At 55.2% G+C, this 19,624-nt stretch overlaps 1 protein-coding gene across 6 annotated transcripts in view; it reads right to left on the bottom strand.

Annotated features, from left to right (window-relative positions):
• Positions 1-19,168, bottom strand: part of TRPM1 (transient receptor potential cation channel subfamily M member 1) — a 74,808-nt gene extending 55,640 nt beyond the window's left edge. For 5 of the 6 annotated variants that reach the window (XM_066239075.1, XM_066239072.1, XM_066239073.1 and 2 more), the window contains exons 1-3: positions 18,966-19,168; positions 4,463-4,542; positions 932-1,127 (exon numbers count right to left, since the gene is read on the bottom strand). In XM_066239075.1, the coding sequence (XP_066095172.1) occupies positions 932-1,127; positions 4,463-4,542; positions 18,966-19,040 (351 nt within the window). In that variant the 5' untranslated portion in view covers positions 19,041-19,168. Of the gene's footprint in view, positions 1-695; positions 722-931; positions 1,128-4,462; positions 4,543-18,965 lie in introns of those variants that run through there. The other variant, XM_066239074.1, reaches the window with a different exon arrangement.
• Positions 19,169-19,624: the final 456 nt, after the last annotated feature.

The raw sequence follows: 19,624 nt of genomic DNA on the forward strand, positions 1-19,624 counted from the left end.
TTAAAAAAAAAAACTGGCCCTGGCTGGTTGGCTCAGTGGTAGAGCGTCGGCCTGGCGTGCAGAAGTCCTGGGTTCGATTCCCGGCCAGGGCACACAGGAGAAGCGCCCATCTGCTTCTCCACCCCTCCCCCTCTCCTTCCTCTCTGTCTCTCTCTCTTCCCCTCCCGCAGCCAAGGCTCCATTGGAGCAAAGATGGCCCGGGCGCTGGGGATGGCTCCTTGGCCTCTGCCCCAGGCGCTAGAGTGGCTCTGGTCATGGCAGAGCGACGCCCCGGAGGGGCAGAGCATCGCCCCCTGGTGGGCAGAGCGTCGCCCCCTGGTGGGCAGAGCGTCGCCCCCTGGTGGGCAGAGCATCGCCCCCTGGTGGGCAGAGCGTCGCCCCCTGGTGGGCATGCCGGGTGGATCCCGGTCGGGTGCATGCGGGAGTCTGACTGTCTCTCCCCGTTTCCGGCTTCAGAAAAATACAGAAAAAAAACCCCCAAAAAAACCAAACAACATTTTTTTTAATTGAAAAAAAAAATCTTGTGGTTAAAATGCTGAGCATGCAGATACAGTTCTTGTCTTTGCTGTGAAGTATCCAGGAGGGTGAGCCACAACCCTGGGAGCAGACCCAGGCGCCCACCATCTGGGGGTCCGGGAGGCTGGACCTCTGACAGAGGCCGTGGGCCCTCTGACCCCCCGCAGGGCCCCTCTCACCATGGCTTTATTGGAGTATCCGCCACCCTGGAGGTCCGGGAGGCTGGACCTCTGACGGAGGCCGCAGGCCCTCTGACCCCCCTCAGGGCCCTCTGACCCCCCGCAGGGCCCCTCTCACCATGGCTTTATTGGAGTATCCGCCACCCTGGAGGTCCGGGAGGCTGGACCTCTGACAGAGGCCGCGGGCCCTCTGACCCCCCTCAGGGCCCTCTGACCCCCTGCAGGGCTCCTCTCACCATGGCTTTATTGGAGTATCCACCACCCTGGAACTCAAGGGTCCCGTAGGAATCCGTTGGGTAGCTCTGGGTGTGCTTGCCGACAGACCACTTCTCGGGCTGAGCATCCGCCTCTTTATTCTCTTCCTCGTTTTTGCCGGATGTCACACTGGGCAGAGGGGTAAGATGCTGGTTGGTCAGCTGGCCACAGCAACACCTGAAGACAAAGGCAAAACAGAGGCTCTCGGTAGCAGTTTCCTCCTTAACCTGGGAGCGGCACCTGGGCAGGGGCCAACTAACGCCTCATTCACCGTTGTTGGGGACAGGACCCCATGAGGATGGCCTTTTCCAGATAATCGGTGCATCTCTATTTCCACTGCAAGCTCATTAGAGGGCTGCCTTTCCTCATTGGAAGAATGCATATTCTGTTGTAGGGCGTAGTGTTCTGTCAGCTTTTACGAGGGCTAATTGATTTATAGTGTTGTTCAAGTCAACTGTTCCCTCTTTGAACTTCTGTTCAGGTGTGCTAGCCATTATTGAAAGTGAGGAATTAAAGTTTGCAATTATTATTATTATTATTATTATTATTTTAAATTTTTAATTTTTTAATAGGATATTTTTTTTTGTGACAGAGACAGAGAGAGGGACAGACAGACAGGAAGGGAGAGAGATGAGAAGCATGAATTCTTTGTTGTGGCACTTTAGTTGTTCATTGATTGCTTTCTCATATGTGCCTTGACTGGCGAGGGGGGGGTGGCTACAGCAGACTGAGTAACCCCTTGCTCAAGTCTGTGACCTTGGGCTCAAGCTGGTGAACCTTGCTCAAACCAGATGAGCCCGTGCTCAAGCTGGTGACCTCAGGGTCTCGAATCTGGGTCCTTCATGTCTCAGTCCGATGCTCTATCCACTGCGCCACCACCTGGTCAGGTTATTATTTTAAAATTTTTAAATTGATGTCAGAGAGAGAGAGAGAGAGAGAGAGAGAAGCATCAATCCACCATTCCACTTAGTTGTTTCATTTAGTTGTGTGCTCATTGACTGCTTCTCACATATGCCCTGACCGGGGTCGAAATTGTGATCTCTTAGGCATGGGGTCAATGCTTTATATTGAGCAACCCGGCCAGGGGAGATTCCAACAACTATTGTTGATTGTCCTTCCTTTATTTCTTCCGGTTTCTGCTTCATGCTCTCTGGTGCTCTGTTGCTAGGGTGCATGTATGTTTATGGTTGTTATACCTTCCTGATGGATTGACCTGATTAGTATGATAAAATGTCCCTCTTTATCTCTAGTAACATTTTATTTCCTGTTTGTTTTTTTTTAAATCTATTTTGTGTGAAATCTGCTCCTCCCACTTTGAGTTGCTGCTTGCATGGGTGGGGCCTGGGCAGAAAAAGGGAGCCCCCCCCCCACCTCTCAGATGCTCTCACCTGGGTCTCACCGAGGGGAGACAGGAAGAGAGACTGAAGTCCTCCTGCTCCTCTTCCTGGGGGGCCAGAGGAGAGGGCACAACCTCCTCTGGCTGTAGTAGCTATCTAGAGTGGGAGGGGTCTCGTTCTGGCCGATCTGAGAGGGGGCAGGCAGTGAGCGCTCTTCGTTCGAATACTGTAGACTCTAGCCTTTCTTTTCTTTTTTTTTTTTGTATTTTTCTGAAGCTGGAAACAGGGAGGCAGTCAGACTCCCGCATGCGCCCGACTGGGATCCACCCGGCACGCCCACCAGGGAGCGATGCTCTGCCCATCTGGGGCGTCGCTCTGTTGTAACCAGAGCCATTCCAGCACCTGAGGCAGAGGCCACAGAGCCATCCTCAGTGCCCAGGCCATCCTAGCTCCAATGGAGCCTTGGCTGCAGGAGGAGAAGAGAGAGACAGAGAGGAAGGAGAGGGGGAGGGGTGGAGAAGCAGATGGACGCTTCTCCTGTGTGCCCTGACTGGGAATTGAACCCGGGACTTCTGCACGCCAGGCCGACGCTCTACCACTGAGCCAACCGGCCAGGGTCAACTCTAGCCTTTCTTACTGAAAATTTGTAGGTTTTCTTGAGCAGGTGTTTCTTCATTTGCTGTTGGCCCTTGGGGCCATTTGCAGGGACTTCAGATGGCTTTTTGTTTTCATTTTTGTTTTGCGAGCTCAGGTGAGAGAATTGTGGTGCTCACGGAAGGGTCTCTGGTGTGTGAGCCCTGAAGCTCCTTCTGCCTGAGCAAGGTTTCTTTCTTTTCTTTCTCTTTTCTCTTGTATTTTTCTGAAGTGAGAAGCAGGGAGGCAGAGAGACAGACTCCTGCATGCTCCCGACCGGGATCCACCCTGCATGCCCACCAGGGGGTGTGATGCTCTTGCCCATCTGAAGCTATTGCTCTGTTGCAACCAAAGACATTATTTTTAGTGCCCGAGGCGAGACTATGGAGCCACCCTCAGCACCCAGGGCCAACTTGCTCCAAGGGAGCCATGGCTGCAGGAGGAGAAAAGAGAGACAGAGGTGAGAGGGGGAGGGGTGGAGAAGCACCTAGAACGCTGACAGGGTTTGTAGAGTATTTTAGGAATGTTTCTTTTCTTGGGATGTTTTTGTCTGGTTTTAGTATCAGGTTACTAACAGGCCTCATAAACTGAGCTCACCGAGGGGACTGCAAGGCAGGCACAGACGGTGTCCATCAGGGAGGGCCCAGGTGCCACCAAAATTAGGGAGGGACAGTGAGGTGAAACAAAACGAAGACGGTGATCACTAGAATTATCTTGCGATGGTATTTCTTGCCTTGGAGGGGCAGCCACTGGGGGAAAGCAGGAGAAGAACCTGGGACATAGGGTGGAGGGGTGGGCTTTGGGATGGGGAGTCTGAAGCTGCCCACGTCCAGTGACTTTGAACGAGATGACCGCTAAGCATCGGCGTCCTCTGCGTGTGACCCCCACCTGGGTGGGCCTCGTATTGGGTGAACATGAAGATGAACCACTCTCCCCAGCCCTCCAAACAGCCTCGGAGCGTTCACCCCTCAGAGATGAGAAATTTTAAGGTAAATTCACGTCCAATCAACACCCACGGCCTCAGAAGGCCTCCTGCTGGCTTACAACACCCGCATTTCTGTGTCGGTGAGTGACATTGTTTGACTTTTTTTTTTTTTTGCATACAGAGCCAACCCTTTTGAAACATCACAAGGGGTTTCTTTCCCCTACATCCGCTCTTTCCTGCGGTGGACGCTCCTTTCCTCCGAACGACGTGATAACTAACAAAGTCGTCCGAGAAATGTGTCTAAAAAAGCCCTCAGCTCCCCGATCTCACTAAGACCAAGGAGAACTTTGTCGGCCCATCTGTGTCTGAGAGGTCACATTCGGGGGAGTGTCGGAGATGGTAGATAGTAGCCCTTTCTTGAGCCTGTTTGCATCTTAACAGAGGAACTACAGGTCCACGTGGCTCCCCAGCTAATGAGTCATGTAGGGAATAGACTCTGGCCATCCTTCTGGGTTCTTCTCCCCCCTCCCACCAACACTTAGGAGACTAGACCAGGACTGGCCACTGGTGGGCAAGTGTGGGTGTGGGTCATGCCTTCCTGAGGCCTTCTGACTCACCTGTTCGGGTCTTTGGAGCTGGGAATGACCAAGATACATTCTCGTTTGCAGAAGGTTTTTTCCACCCATGCTTTCTGTCCCTGGAAGAGAAGGGAGCAGATATTAGACCCCTGCCGTTTGCCAAGCTGCCATCGGAGTCCATTTTCTCACTTCTGTGAAATGCATATGCCCCTTACAGGAAGTCTACCTGGCCGCCCCTCCCCACCCAGCTGGGCAGCAGCGCTGACCTGCGGCTGCCTTGTCTTGTTTCCACAGATGCCACCTCCTCAGAGAGTGGCAGCCACCACCCAGTGTCACGGAGACCCTTTCCATCCCCAACGAGGTCACGTCAAGGACCGACACCGCTTTCTCCCGCTCCACAGAGAGACAGGGCCCCAGTACCACCCATGCAGAGATGGTCCGAGCTGGGCGTCCTTCCTTCTGGAAGAACCTGTGAGCCCCACCCAACCCGAGCTTCAGGGGAGACCTCAGAGTCCGCTGGCCTCTGGGAATAACAGGAGTGACTCTACTTCAAAACCTGTCCCCAGCGGGGGGTGGCTGGGGGCCTTCAAAAAGCAACACCGTACACTTTTCTCTACAAATAATTTAACAAACGGCAGCAATCAGCCCAGAGGAGAAAACGCAGAACTCCAAGGCTCCGAGGCCCCGTCCAGCCCTCCTCACACGGAATGTTTTAGCAATCAGTGCGAAAGACTAAAACTGCATGTTCTGTCTGGGAAGAAAATGGTGCTTCCCTTTTGGCCTGCCCTTCCTTGTTCTCCAGAGAAGCTGGGAGAGCAGCACCCTTTTCTATTGGCGGGGGGGGGGGATCCCATCAAGTTCAAAGTATTTTGGACCATATGCCTTTGACCCCAGACCACAAGAACTCTAAATGTAACTCTAAATGAATACTGAGCTCCGTGAGGCTGCTTCCTCGCAGAGCCATGGGACAGTCATGCTGGACCTCCTCTCTGTGCCCCCCAGGACTGACCAAAAGAATCAGTATCTTGTCGATAATGGGGTGGAGCTGGGGTTCCCACGGTAGAAGACAGGACGTTACTGACAGGGTAAGCCAGAGAGGTTAGAACGAATCCCCACAGCGTGGAGCTGAAAATGCAGTGATCTGTAGGAAACTCATGGTTGGTAAGACATAGAGATAGGCCTTGGCCGGTTGGCTCAGCGGTGGAGCTTTGGCCTGGCATGTGGGGGACCCGGGTTCGCTTCCCGGCCAGGGCACACAGGAGAAGCGCCCATTTGCTTCTCCACCCCTCCGCCGCGCTTTCCTCTCTGTCTCTCACTTCCCCTCCCGCAGCCAAGGCTCTATTGGAGCAAAGATGGCCCGGGCGCTGGGGATGGCTCCTTGGCCTCTGCCCCAGGCGCTAGAGTGGCTCTGGTCGCAACATGGCGAAGCCCAGGATGGGCAGAGCATCGCCCCCTGGTGGGCAGAGCACCGCCCCTGGTGGGCGTGCCGGGTGGATCCCGGTCGGGCGCATGCGGGAGTCTGTCTGACTGTCTCTCCCTGTTTCCAGCTTCAGAAAAATACAACAACAAAAAAAAGACATAGAGATAAATATAGAAACCAATATAGATGTGGGTGTTCTCTCTCTCTCTACACACACACACACAGTATATACAACATATTACCTCAGTTATCGACTGCTTAGCATAACTGATTGTCACAAAACTCAGTGGTTGGAGACAACTAACATTTATTTATTGTCTCCCAGTTTCTGTGGACTGGAAATTGGAGCTGGCTTAGCTGGGTGCTCCTGACTCGGGGTGTCTGGTGAGGGTCCGATCCCACGAGAGGTGGGGGGCTGGGGTCGCCTCAGAAGTTAGGTTACGGGTACGGCTCACTTCCAAGCTGTCTGAGACCCGAGGAGCGAAGGACAGGGAGGTGGAGGACAGGGGCAGGGTTGCAGGAGCTCCCAGGGTCCCTCTGCTGGCCACCCTGCATCCAGCAGGGGCCGGCCACTCCAGGCTGTGCAGAAAAGTCAGAGAGCACTGGGGCCGAAAACCATGGGAGCTGAGGCTGCCAGACCTTTCAGCGAGGGGGTGGGGGCAGGCAGGAGGGTACAGAAAGGAATACAAAGGAACGTCCGCTACAAGCACGACAAGTTCATCTCCGCACAGTCTGGGCGGCGGTCACCCACCAGCTCATCGTCCTGCTATTCTGCGGGCTCTTGGGCACGAGGAAGTGGAGCCACCAGCGTCCAGCCCCGGAGGCGTGTCTTGTGACCGGGGGAGGAGGGCTGAACCGTGGTCACGAGGCGTCGGGGAATCTGACATTCTGGACCAAGTCCACATGGGTGGGGATGACTCTACTCTGTGGGGTGCAGGAGGGGGGGCACAGAGGGACAGGCTTGAAAAGGCAAGGGCTGGCCTGGGGTGACAGGGGGACCAGACAAAAGGGCCAGGGCGGGGACAGCTGTGGCCTCGGGAAGTGGCTTCCCAACAGAAGGGTTGGTCTCTCTTCTGGGAAAGTCTGTTTGCTCAGAGGCCTTGTTCCCTGGGCCAAAATTAACAGTGGAATAACTGCGGACCCAGTTTAGCCAAAAGAAACCTCCCGTCTCCTCTGTCTATTTCGAGCAGACGCCTCACACCAGCCCCTGCTTGTGGCCTACACGTGGACCTAGTTTGACCCTCTCCTACGGAGCCTCTCTGCTATTATCCACGAGGAGGGAGGGAGGGCGTGGGTGGGAACCGTGACTTCGGGCTCCCCTGGCAGGCCCCTCAGGATGGGGAACTGTGGCTGAGAAATCCCTGGTGGCTGCAGGAGGCAGTGGTCCCCACATGCCTGGACCTGACCTTGCCTGCTGTCTGCTATGACCGCCTGCAGGCTGGGGCAGCCCCCAAGAGCCTGCAAACTCTCCCTTCTGCAGAATCACAGCACCTGCCCACCCAAGCCCTGCACAAACCACCCACCTGCAGGTGCACAGAGAAGTGAAACCCACAGCAGTGGCCCCTCCACCCACCCTCCACCACTTGCGAGGCCCTGGCCCCCCTGTTCAATAGCCCATTTTTGGATGGTGGCTAAAAGTCTCGGGGAGACTTCATCCCAGACAGACCCTGCCTCTCTGCCTCACATAGAAAAAAAGGACAGAGAAAACCCCGTCTGAGGGTAACTGTGTGGCTGCCCTTCGCAATTATAAAATGATCATGGGGTTTTTTTGGCCTGGCCGGATAGCTTGGTTGGTTAGAGTGTCGTCCTAATACAGTGTGGTACCTCGAGATACGAGCAGACCAACATACAATTTTTTTAAGACACGAGCTGCAACTCGGTCCATATTTTTGTTCGAGATCTTAGCAGAATTCCGAGATACGAGTCGTGCTTCGGGAAGCTGCCGCTAGTTGGCGCGTTGGCGCACGGGTCCAGTATCCGCAGCACAACACCAGCATCTCGTTCTGTCTCACGTGTCACCCGCAGAATCAAGTCGAATCTCGTGCGCTGTACTCGTTCTTGCATCATTTTTGCATATTTTACTAACTTTTTTCGTGTGCTATCATGGGGCCGAAGAAAGTGAGTGTAAAGGACAGTGGTGAGAAGAAGAAGAGAATGATGTCGATAGAAGTAAAGCAAGAAAGAGTAGAAAAGCATGAGCGTGGTGTAGGAGTGATTGAACCGGCACGGCTGTACGACCGTAATACATCTACAATTTGTACCATCCTTAAACAAAAGGATGCCATCAAAAGCGCAAATCCAGTGACAGGATCTACAATTCTGTCCTAATTAAGGACAAATATCCATGAAGAAATAGAGAAGCTTCTGCTGGTGTGGGCGAAAGAGAAAGAGCTGGCAGGAGATACAGTAATGGAGACTGTAATATGCGAAAAGGCACGTATTATTTACGGCGACTTAAGAAGAAAGAACCGTCAACCTCAAAAGAGGCAGCAGAAGATACCTTTACGGCAAGTCACGGCTGGTTTGAAAATTTCAAGAAGAGATCTGGCATCCACTCAGTGGTGAGGCCTGGTGAGGCTGTGAGTGCTGACGTTAAGGCATGATCTTAAGGTCTCTGGCTTGAGCCCAAGGTCACTGGCTTGATGCAACTGTGAGTTGATCTTCTCATTCTCTCTCCTCCCTATCTTCCTCTCTCTCTCTCTCTCTCTCTCTCTCTCTATATATATATATATATATATATATATATATATATATATATATATATATATATATACACACAAGGTTTTCTGCACATTGTCATTATACAGTTTCTATCATTTAAGAAGTGACCACATCGTATCTCTCCCTGTGGGTGGCCCACCATTGATATGCCCCACCCTCCATATTGAGCGTTAGGGTGGCTCCCTGGGTCTCGCCCTGGTAAGGAACACTGTGAGTGTTGGCCTCCCTTCGAGATGATTTCCTCAGGATGGACCCCAAGACCTGGAATTTCTGTGCTTGGGTGTCCGTTCCTGAACCGCCTCCGGGAAACCGGTTTCCGCTCCCTCCGCGGTTAGAGGGATGCTAGACTTCCCCTTCAGAGCCCCCTGTAGCCTGACCCAGCCCTGCCCTGAGGGTCTCATTAAAATACCTGCTGATAAAAGCTTACAGGGACCAGTGCCTCCCTCCCCGAGGGCTCCAGAGTTTTCTGGGCTCCTAAGGCAGAGACACAGGTCCCAGGAAGCACGAGAATGCAGGGCAGATGCTCAGGGAGACAGGTGAGGAGGAGGTGCCGTGGGGCTGGCCGTGGAGAAGCCAGCCGAAGGGATGCTCAGCTTGTGGGCACGGAGTGGTGGCGGGTGACACAGGGCTTTCCCCTCGGGGTCTCATCCTGGCATCCTCCTTGGCTGTGCATGGGTCCCCTGGCCACCCCCATGGGGCCATGTCCAGCCGGCCTCCATGGGAGAGGAGCTAGAATTCCCGGAAGCAGAGCCCCCACCTGAGCTTACCTGCAGCAGTGGGCACAGCGGGCACAGAGGGTGCAGCCCGGCTTCCTCCAGCCTCCTCCTCGTTTGGGGCAGGAAGCTGGCTCAGAAGGACCCTCCCTTTAAGACAAGTCCACATGAGGGGCACGTGAGCGCCTGGGGCCAGCCCTCATGATGGGGGGGGGAGGCAATGGCCCCGTGACCTCTCTCCATGCCTTGGGATCAGAAGGGGAGGGGGAGTGGGAACATTCCCTTTGAGGTGACCTCCCTCTTCCGGCCAGCTCTCCCCTGCTAGAAACGTAAGCGTGGTTTGCATAGTGGAGACAGTGGACATAATCAGTCCTTTCTGATGACCTGTGCGAGCAGTGCCCGGGGCCATCGGGAGCCCAGGAAGGGCCCTTGACACTCATCTTCCCTGACCCTTTCACAAGTCGTCTGAGGCTTGGCTGGAGGTCAAGTTGAACACCACCCCTGCATGCCTGGTGGGCCCCACCTGACTTCCAGGTCCCGGAAACTCTTCTTTGTCTGAAAGGGAGCAGTCAGTCCTTCATGGTCAACCTGGGGGAGGGGCAATCTGGCCAAAACACACGAGTCACTGTCCAAAGGGTTCCCGGCCTGATCAGTACTTTGAATGACAAAGGGGACCCGTAATCAATCTGAAAGGAAACCCAAAGAGTGACCCAGTCCTAAATTCTTTCTTTTTTTTTTTTTTTTATATGTGCCTTGACCAGGCAAGCCCAGGGTTTTGAACCGGCAACCTCAGCATTTCTGGGTCAACGCTTTATCCACTGCACCTCCACAGGTCAGGCTATAACTTCTTTTTTTTTTTTTTTTTTTTTTTTTTTGTATTTTTCTGAAGTTGGAAACGGGAGAGACAGTCAGACAGACTCCCGCATGCGCCCCACGGGGATCCACCCGGCACGCCCACCAGGGGGCGATGCTCTGCCCCTCCAGGGCGTCGCTCTGCCCACCAGGGGGCGATGCTCTGCCCATCCTGGGCGTCGCCATGTTGCGACCAGAGCCACTCTAGTGCCTGGGGCAGAGGCCAAGGAGCCATCCCCAGCACCCGGGCCATCTTTGCTCCAGTGGAGAAGCAGATGGGCTCTTCTCCTGTGTGCCCTGGCCGGGAATCAAACCCGGGACTTCTGCACACCAGGCCGACGCTCTACCACTGAGCCAACTGGCCAGGGCCTCACTCCTAAATTCTTAACCGGGCAGCTCAGGGAGGGTGGTCACTTCCTCCGGGAAAGGTTTCCCTCGGTCTTAAGCAGGCCCTGTCCCCTGGTTCCTGTGCAACCCGGCTCCCACACCGCGGTTAAACCACACACAGTCTTGTTCACCGTCCTGTAAACCGGCTGTGCGGATTTCCTACCTTGCCTTCTCCCACCCTCTCCTACTCACCCTGGCCTCCCTCCTTAATTCCTAACGCAGATGAAACGGGAAACCCTAGCGTTCTCTGGAGCCTCTGAGGTCTCCCTAGCCCAGCAGATCATCAGCTCGGCTCAAGTAAGATCCTTATAAAAATGCTCTACAGGTTCTAATGTTCTTTCTTTTCCTTTTTTTTTTTAAAGAAAGAGACAAGAAGGGAGAAAAATAAGAAGCATCAACTTGTAGTTGCTCATCAATCGCTGCTCATCTGTGTCTTGACCTAGTGGGCTCATTCCAAGCCAGTGACCCCTTGCTCAAGCCAGAGAGATCTTGAGCTTCAAGCCAATGACCTTTGGGATCATGCCAGTGATCGAGCCGGTGCTCAAACAGGTGACCTCGGGGTTTCAAACCGGGGACCTCAGCATTCCTGGTGGACGCATTTATCCATCGCCCCACCACTGGTCTGGCTAGACCTTCTTATACAGACACCTTCCACACCCCCCTTTCCGGTTCACTCCACAGACCCCAGGTAGCGGGAGCTGGATTTACAGAGACGCCTCCATCCCCGGTCATCGTGTAGTGGACTCCAGCTCCCGAGAGCCTTCCGTGGGCAGTGTGGCTTTCTGTCCAATCACAGGAGCTATTCTTTCTGTTTTTATTCCCCCCCCCTCGTCTCTTTCTTTTTTTATTTATTTATTTCTGGCTTTTCAGTGGATGATTATGTTGCAATGGGGGCCGATGACCTGTGCTAATTAATGTACAACAAGCACATGGGTGAAATCGACGAACAACAAACCAGCAAACCATCGGTTCAGTTTCCAGAATCGTCAACACAACGGGAAAGAGAGCCAGTGGCTTTTGCGATGACAATGACCCATCCTGTCAAAGCATCGGAGGCGTCCTGCCCCATGGTGCAAATGTCCAGAACCACAGTGTGTGGTCCCCGTCCGGTCAAAGGCGGGCAGTGTGCCTGGTCTCAGCTGACGCTTCTGGGAGTTCTGAGGAGAGAGCGTTATCTGAGCTGTATGTCCTTCTCACCAGATTCCTGGCATCTTGGAAATTGGCATATCCACCAACTCACCCCCATCACCCCACCCCACCCCGGGAAGAAGTCCCAGTGAGTCACAGTCCTGGAATCTTTTTCTTCTTTTTTTTTTTTTTGTGACAGAGACAGAGAGAGAGAGTCAGAGAGAGAGACAGAGAGGGACAGACAGACAGGAAGGGAGAGAGATGAGAAGCATCAATTCTTCGTTGCAGCTCCTTAGTTGCTCATTGATTGCTTTCTCAAATGTGCCTTGATGGGGGAGGGGCGGCTACAGCAGACGAGTGACCCCTTGCTCAAGCCAGCGACCTTGGACCCAAGCTGGTGAGCTTTGCTCAAACCAGATGAGCCCGTACTCAAGCTGGCGACCTCGGAGTCTGGAACCTGGGTCCTCCACATCCCAGTCCGACGCTCTATCCACTGCGCCACCGCCTGGTCAGGCAGTGCCGGAATCTATTAAAATCTGAAGGTGACATTCTGGCTCTGGTGGGAGGGAGGGGGGACTTCCAAATTCCAAGCACTCTGGCCCAGGCTTGTTCAGCCTGGACTCAGCACGGCGGGTCAGTCTCCCCAAATGTGGGTCCAGTGACACACAAGTCAGTTTGACCGTTTCTTCCTGCCAGATGTCTGCATTCTTTTTCTTTTCTTTTCTTTTTTAATTTAAAAATATTTTTTCATTTACTGAGAAACCTCGATTTGTTGTTCCACTCCTTTACGCATTCATTGGTGGGTTCTTGCACCTGCCCTGACCGGGTATAGAACCCCTGGCAAGAAAGCCCCTGTGGTTTCAAACCGAAGGTGTCCACAGCTCATGCCGGTGCCTCCTCGGAAACTTGCGGGAGTGCACGCATAAGTCAAACCCGGTCTCGGGCAGGAGTGGGGTGTGGCTCAGCCTTCCCAGCTTTGTGGGGTGCTCCTTTGGGGTCGGGCACCTCTCCACGGTGGGCTGTGATTGGCGGGCCGCACCCACAGGAGCTCGGCAGGTCCCCAGTCCAGGGGCTCAGCCATGGGTAGGAGAGCCTGTCACAAGACCTCTGCCCTTCAGCTCTGTCCAGCCGAGAGGTCCTGGGCAGTGCGGCTCTGTCTGTTCTGAGTCATCTGCCAGGAAGACCCTGCTCCATCCACAGCCCCACCCGGTGAACCCCCCTGAGTCCTGCCAGCTCAGCTCTCTGCTGCCCTCACCTGGCCAGTCTGAAAGCACCCTGGCCTCTGGCTGTAGTTTGCTCATTTGCCAACTTGGAAGGAAGGAAGGAAGGAAGGAAGGAAGGAAGGAAGGAAGGAAGGAAGGAAGGAAGGAAGGGAGGGAGGGAGGGAGGGAGGGAGGGAGGGAGGGAGGGAGGGAGGGAGGGAGGGAGGGAAGGGCCATTTGAATGTTTTTGACTGACACGAATGGCACTTCTTAAATGGTTTGACCTCCTGCCATGGATTGGAAGTGTCTTTTATTAAGGATATTGGAACAAAAAGGAATAAAAGTCAGGAAAGTGGAAAACCCATGGCAGGGTTGGGGGTGCCACCTGGAGGGGTTGGGAGGGGCAGGGAGACCCTGTGAGCCCCGGGGAGGCGGGAATGGGTGTGTGTCTGCGTGAGTAGCAGTGAGAAGGCACCTGGGGTCCCATTTCTCTAGCTCTCCATCTCTCTCTCATCTTCCCCACATCCCAGAAGGAGGGCTCGCCCCAGAGCACTTGTGTTAAACCGTAAATCGCTCCTAACCCAAAGCGATGCTCTCACGGGGCTTAGAAGTCTGGGCCGATCTCCCGGGTTCAAGGTTTTATCCACAGCTGTTAATCACATGAAAGTGCATATTAAGAAGCATTAGCCCAGCCAGCTGCCACGCCGGGTCCTGGGCCATTACGCGGATTACCTTGGACAGCGCCCTCAGCCTGGGTGAGGGTTTGCAGAGGGCAGTGCGGCCAGGCGGCTGCCCCGGGGCTCCAGTACTCTTGCCCGGCCTGCACCTGCACCCTTCCTCCCGGCCCTCCTCCGCCCTCCCCCGCGCCCCAGAGGCGGCTCCACTCCCGCTGACCCCCAGCTGGGGGCCCTTCATCACCTCCAGAAGGTCCAGCGCCCCTTCCCGTGGTCCTACGTGGGGTCACTCTAGTGACCACAGGCCAAGGACGCCAGGGACTCTGTCCCTCCTGTGGGCCGGCCAGCCCCAGGCCCCCTGTAGGGTGGGCAGGAGGCTCAAAGCGGCCTCACCAAGGGATGTCTCTGCCCAGCCAAGGGCGGCTCTTGAGGACCCTCTGTGCCCTGCTTGCTAAGATGAGCTCTTCCGTGGCACGCGGGCCTGCCTGGTCCCGGTGGGTAATGCCAGGCACTTTTCTTTATTGCTCAGGGAGCCCAATACTGCATTAGAGTGGTCGCTGGCTACCCAGCAAAATGAGCACGCACACACCTCCCCCCCAAACCTGCAGCCTCGTCTCTTCGGCTAATAACCTGGACCACCAATATTAAAGAGCACATTTGCTTCAGAGGCTCCGAGGGGGCCCCCTCCCAGGTGGGGACCGCGGGGGTCTTTACTGTGAACACCTCCCCAGCTCGCCCCATGGCCAGTGAATTCGTCCTACTCCCTCTGAGAGTCAGCTTCTAACCTCCCAGGGCCCGGGGGACTGTGGGGATTGGGCTGCCATCAGAAAACGGTCAAACGGAGCCCCAGGCAGGTGCCCTGGGGAAGCTCAGCCCTTCCAGGGCTCCTGTCTAGCAGAGCACCCTCCAGGCCCAGGGAGCTGACTTAGGCATCCTCTACAGACGGGTTTGCTGAGCTAGGAGACAGAAGCAAATCAAACCCTGGTCTCTGGGGCTGGGGCCCTCGGGGGACTGAGGATGAATAAACAGGCAGATTCGTCATACACAGTGGCCAAGAGGGAACTCTCCAGGGAAGGGCCAGGGTGGGGTGGTTCATTTCAGACAGTGGTGGCCTGAGTTAAGGAATGAGTGAGCCAAAGGCCCCCGCGTTGTGGGACAGGCACCAGGAGCAGGGGTCCGTGCAGAGTGCTGGGCAGAGCAGGATTGAGCAGGGCCGGCCCGCCCCAGACCAGCAGGTCACCGTCCCCTCCTGAATCTCTGCTCCCTCACACGAAGGGCTGGGGCTGATTCTACGCGTCTTCAAATCATCGAGGTCCCAAACACGGAGAGGAACACGTGAATTGGGATCTCATCTTGAGAAGCAAACAGGCTCAAACACCCTGAGCCGGGCCCGTGCTTGCTGCCCTGGCTGCCCTGAGGGTCAGTGGGTGTCTGCTGGGGGCAGAGGTGGGTGGACGGAACGCCCGGCCCTCATGCACACTGACCAGCCGAGAACGAGGCTCGGAGAATGAGATTCGGATAGCCCAGGATGGGGTTTGACGGGAACGGGGGGGGGGGGGGGGGGGGGCAGCGCTCAGACAGGACAGTCTCTCTGTGGCTTACTTGAAAAGTGTTAGACATTTTTCAAATTACGAAAGCATCACTTTGATTGCAGAAACATAGAGAATGCTGATCGTAGACAAGGCTAACACAACAGGTGAGGACCCACAATTCTGTTGCTGTAGGTAGTATGGCTTCCTATATGTGCTTCATGTTTTATCTCTCTTTAACAGGAGGGAGGGAGGGAGGGAGGAAAGGAGGGAGGGAGGGAAGAGGAGGAGGAAGAGGAGGAGGAGGAAGATAGGAAGGAAGGAAGGAAGAGAGGGAGGGAGGAAGAGAGAGAGGGAGGGAGGGAGGGAGGAAGGAAGGAAGGGAGGAAGGAAGGAAAAAATGGAGAAACAGAAAAAATAAAACATTATGGATACAGCTAACCACTTCCACCTTGAAGAAATATGTGCATCTATATAGAATATTCTTGTGTTTAATTGCATATTAATTGTGCCCTTTGGGGGTTTGCTTTTTTGTTTGTTTGTTTGTTTTTTTACTCAAGAGTTGCTATATATACCTTGATTCATTTATGATAACAGCTGTATGGTTCCATGGTTCCAATAAACCAGCCTGACCAGGCGGTGGCGCAGTGGATAGAGCGTCGGACTGGGATGCAGAAGGGCCCAGGTTCGAGACCCCGAGGTCCCAGCTTGAGTGTGGGCTCATCTGGCTTAAGCAAAAAGCTCACCAGCTTGGACCCAAGGTCGCTGGCTCCAGCAAGGGGTTACTCGGTCTGCTGAAGGCCCGTGGTCAAGGCACATATGAGAAAGCAATCAGTGAACAACTAAGGTGTCGCCACGAAAAACTGATGATTGATGCTTCTCATCTCTCTTCGTTCCTGTCTGTCTATCCCTGACTATCCCTGTCTCTGACTCTCTCTCTCTCTCTGTCCCCGTATAAAATAAATAAATAAATAAAATTAAAAAAGCAAAATAAACCAATGCTTATCGATAGCCTCACTGACAGGCTGTTTGCTTCTCTCTGCTTTCCTACAGAACCCAAGCTGACCTGAGCGTCCACGCCTATTTCCCGGTGCACGTGGGCCGGAATTGTTCAGGGGATGCTGGGGCATATTTGCTTAACTATTATTTAATTTTGCTCAGAACCCTCATGGTGGACTCCAAACTCCATCCAAGTCTTTTAGCCCAATGAAATGTGGGCAGGGAAGAAAGCATTAGACAAGGAATCACAGCACATCTTTCATCTCTCGCAATGAACTCTTGAGGCTTTTCCAAGAGAGAGGGGACAGTACTTGCTGGCTCGCTGCCCAATGGCTCCAGGGCCCTCGGAGTCCATGGGGTCTGACTCATGGCCTTTAAGACTCTGAGCTGGGCGCCTCTGTCTGAGACCCAAGGAGGAGCTTCCAGGGAGGTGCAGTCGAGAGGAGCCTTGGAAGTCTGGGCACAGGGGAGCTCATGGAGTCTTTCTGTTTTCATTTTTCCCTCCAGGGGCAGCTGGTGTGTTTCAGCCAACACGGGGCAGAGAGGGAGGGGACTTTTGGTTAGGAAACAGGGACCTGGCACCGAGCTGGCGATGTCAAAGGAGGGCCCAGTGTGTAAGAGCAGAGAATGAAAACAGTCCACATGGACTGCTGTGCCCCACGTGCTTGTGTGACTGTCCTAGCGCCTCCTTCAAGGGTGGCTTCATCCTAAAAAGTCACCGGTGTTGCCTGGCTTTCAGCAGCAGCTTGGCATCTTAGCCTGAGGGCTGCTTTCCGTAGGGTAAACCGTGAGCCGGGCATGGGCTCCTCGCTAGAGGGGGAGGCGGTCCCTCCGGCCCTTAGACTTGAAGTCACCGACAGCATGCCATCCTGTGGGGGGTGGGGGGTGGCTGTGCATGTATAAATGAGGTGCTGGTTTTTGTACCTTGACTGAAGTGTCAGTCCTCCACCCTCCTCCCCTCTCATTGAATTCTTTACTCCGGGACCCCGCCACTTGCGGTTGGGGTTTCCAACCGCTCCAGCACAACGTCAATAGGAGAAGTCAAGGTCGAGAGCAGCAAAAGCCTATTCTTCCTAAGAGTTTAACAGCAAGAACGGTGTGGGCTGACTCTGGGTAGGAGGGGGTCATGTGGAGCCTCGTGGCTGAGGCTGTGTGTGTCTTTTTTCTTTTTCTTTTTTAAGCCAGGGGAATGTGGGGGGAGGACACAGAGAGAGGAAGAGAGAGGGAGAGACAGGAAGGGAGAGAGATGAGAAGCATCAACTTGTCGTTGCTTCACTTTAGTTGTTCATTGAATGTGGCTTACATACTCCTTGACCAGGGGGCTCAAGCTGAGCCAGTGACCCTTGCTCAAGCCAGCGACCTTTGGGCTCAAACCAATGACCATGGGATCATCTTGATGATCCCACCCTCAAGCCGATGACCTTGGGGTTTGGAACCTGGGACCTCAACTCTCCCAGGTCAACGCTCTACCCACTGTACCGCCACCGGTCAGGCCTGCACATGACTTTTGTTTCTGCCCAGTGCTGTGCGTGTGTGTGTGTGGGGGGGGGGGTTCAAATGTCTCTGCAAAGAATACCGATGTCCCCCGTGCACACAAAAGCAGAGAGATGCCCTCCACACACACACGGAGCTCCCAGTGGACGGATCTTTTCTATTCTTGAAACGAAGGTGAGTTTTACTTCTTGACTTAATGAGGTTTGCATTTTCTCCGTTTGTGTTTTCAGGTTCAGGGGCTGTCAGAGACTTGCAGGATGTGCGGTTCAATACCGGCCCCTCTGTGTCCAGCCCAGAAGAATGACCTGCCTCCTATTGCTCCCTGGTTTCTGTCCCCAGCTCCTGGGAAGACAGGGGCATCCTCTCTGGTCCACACAGAACCTGCCCCTGCTCTGTGTTGAAAGACAGGCTGTGAACCAACCACCTTCTACACACAGTGGGGGGACACTGGGAGAAGCAGAGATCCCCACTGAGCCCTGAGGGGCTCACTCAGTGAGGGGGTGTCCAGAGGCCTCCGGTCTGAACTCCTGGTGGCCCTCACAGCCCCACCTGAGCTGCGGCCGGGGTAGAAGGGGTAAGACACCCTGTGCCCTCACAGCCCCACCTGAGCTGCGGCCGGGGTAGAAGGGGTAAGACACCCTGTGCCCTCACAGCCCCACCTGAGCTGCGGCCGGGGTAGAAGGGGTAAGACGCCCTGTGCCCTCACAGCCCCACCTGAGCTGCGGCCGGGGTAGAAGGGGTAAGACGCCCTGTGCCCTCACAGCCCCACCTGAGCTGCGGCCGGAGTAGAAGGGGTAAGACGCCCTGTGCTCAGAGCGTCATTGAAAACAGCACCCAGGAAAAGCACACCTAGGGCTCCAACCAGCACACGTTTTTGCAAGAAAACCCATCCCTGGGTTCTAGTGGGGCGGGGTGGTGGGGGCTTTCACAGCACCCACCCCCACAATTTTCTCTGAGTCCTGGGAGCCGCCTGACCCTCCGCAGGTGCTCAGAGGACATTCCGGTCCTCACGGAGGGCCCCCCGAACCCACAGAGATGCTCCCTCTGTGACGGAGAGCACAGAGTGGGCTCAGGGTCCAGCGGCAGAGAGCTCGGGGTGGGGGTGCAGACTCATTGTAGGGGAAGCGAGGGCGAGACCCCAGAGTGTCCAGGGGTTAGGGCGGGCCATGTGGCCAGAGGATCTGCACAGCTCACACCCCCACACGCATCCCCTGTGGGCCACGGTCTGTGATGGGAGTGGCCAATGACCAATGTTGGTCACAGCGGTGGGAAAGGGGGCCGCCTCCTGAGAAGGGGTCTGGATGCAGCAGCTCTGAAGGCAGGACACCCCCTCCCCACCAGGCACTGCCCAGCACTCCCAGGTGTCCGCGCTCTGTCCTTCTGCACCCTTGCCCGCAGGCCGCCGGGGGCCCAGCTCACTCACCTTCTGCGATCCCGACGTGGAGCTCTTGAGCGAGGCCCTCTTGAAAGAGCTGCTTGTCTTCTTCTGGGAGCCCATGGCTCTGTCTCCTGGGCCCCCGGGTGGGCAGAGACCGAGCCCTCACAGGGGCGGCCTCCCGGGGCAGTGCAGGTGAGGGGGCCCGGGGCCTTGGACGGGCCGGCTGGCTGGCCGACTGGCCGCGGCTGGGTCAGCCCAGGAGTCACTGTGCCGGCCTCTCTTGCCCAGGCCCTTCTAAAACATCTGTAATCAGCCTTAATCTCTCCATCCCCCGAAGGTTTACGGGGGCAGATTTAGCAAATGGCGATTGAAAGTAAATCTACTTTGAGAAAGTGGTGTCTGCCCAGGGTGGTCAAAATGGGGGGATTTGGGTCTCCAGAGAGGCACATCTCCAGAGCCAGCAGCCCACCCCCTCCAACAGCTGGTGTCTGAGCGCCCCCCCTGCGCGCCCTCGAGCACTCGAATCAGCATCAAGGCCCCTCCCCCCTGCCCTCAGTGCCCACTTCTCCCCATTCACTTGGTGGCAGTGACAAAGCAGGGACTTCTTATAGTTTATCCTGCTTGGATGGCCTGTGGTTTCTGTTTGGGGGGTGCCTGCCTGCCTTGCCCCCTTGAGAAAGGACTCAATCCCTTCAGAGTGGCCA

The sequence above is a fragment of the Saccopteryx bilineata genome, chromosome 7, assembly GCF_036850765.1.
Source record: "Saccopteryx bilineata isolate mSacBil1 chromosome 7, mSacBil1_pri_phased_curated, whole genome shotgun sequence".
NCBI classification, from domain to species: Eukaryota; Metazoa; Chordata; class Mammalia; order Chiroptera; family Emballonuridae; genus Saccopteryx; species Saccopteryx bilineata.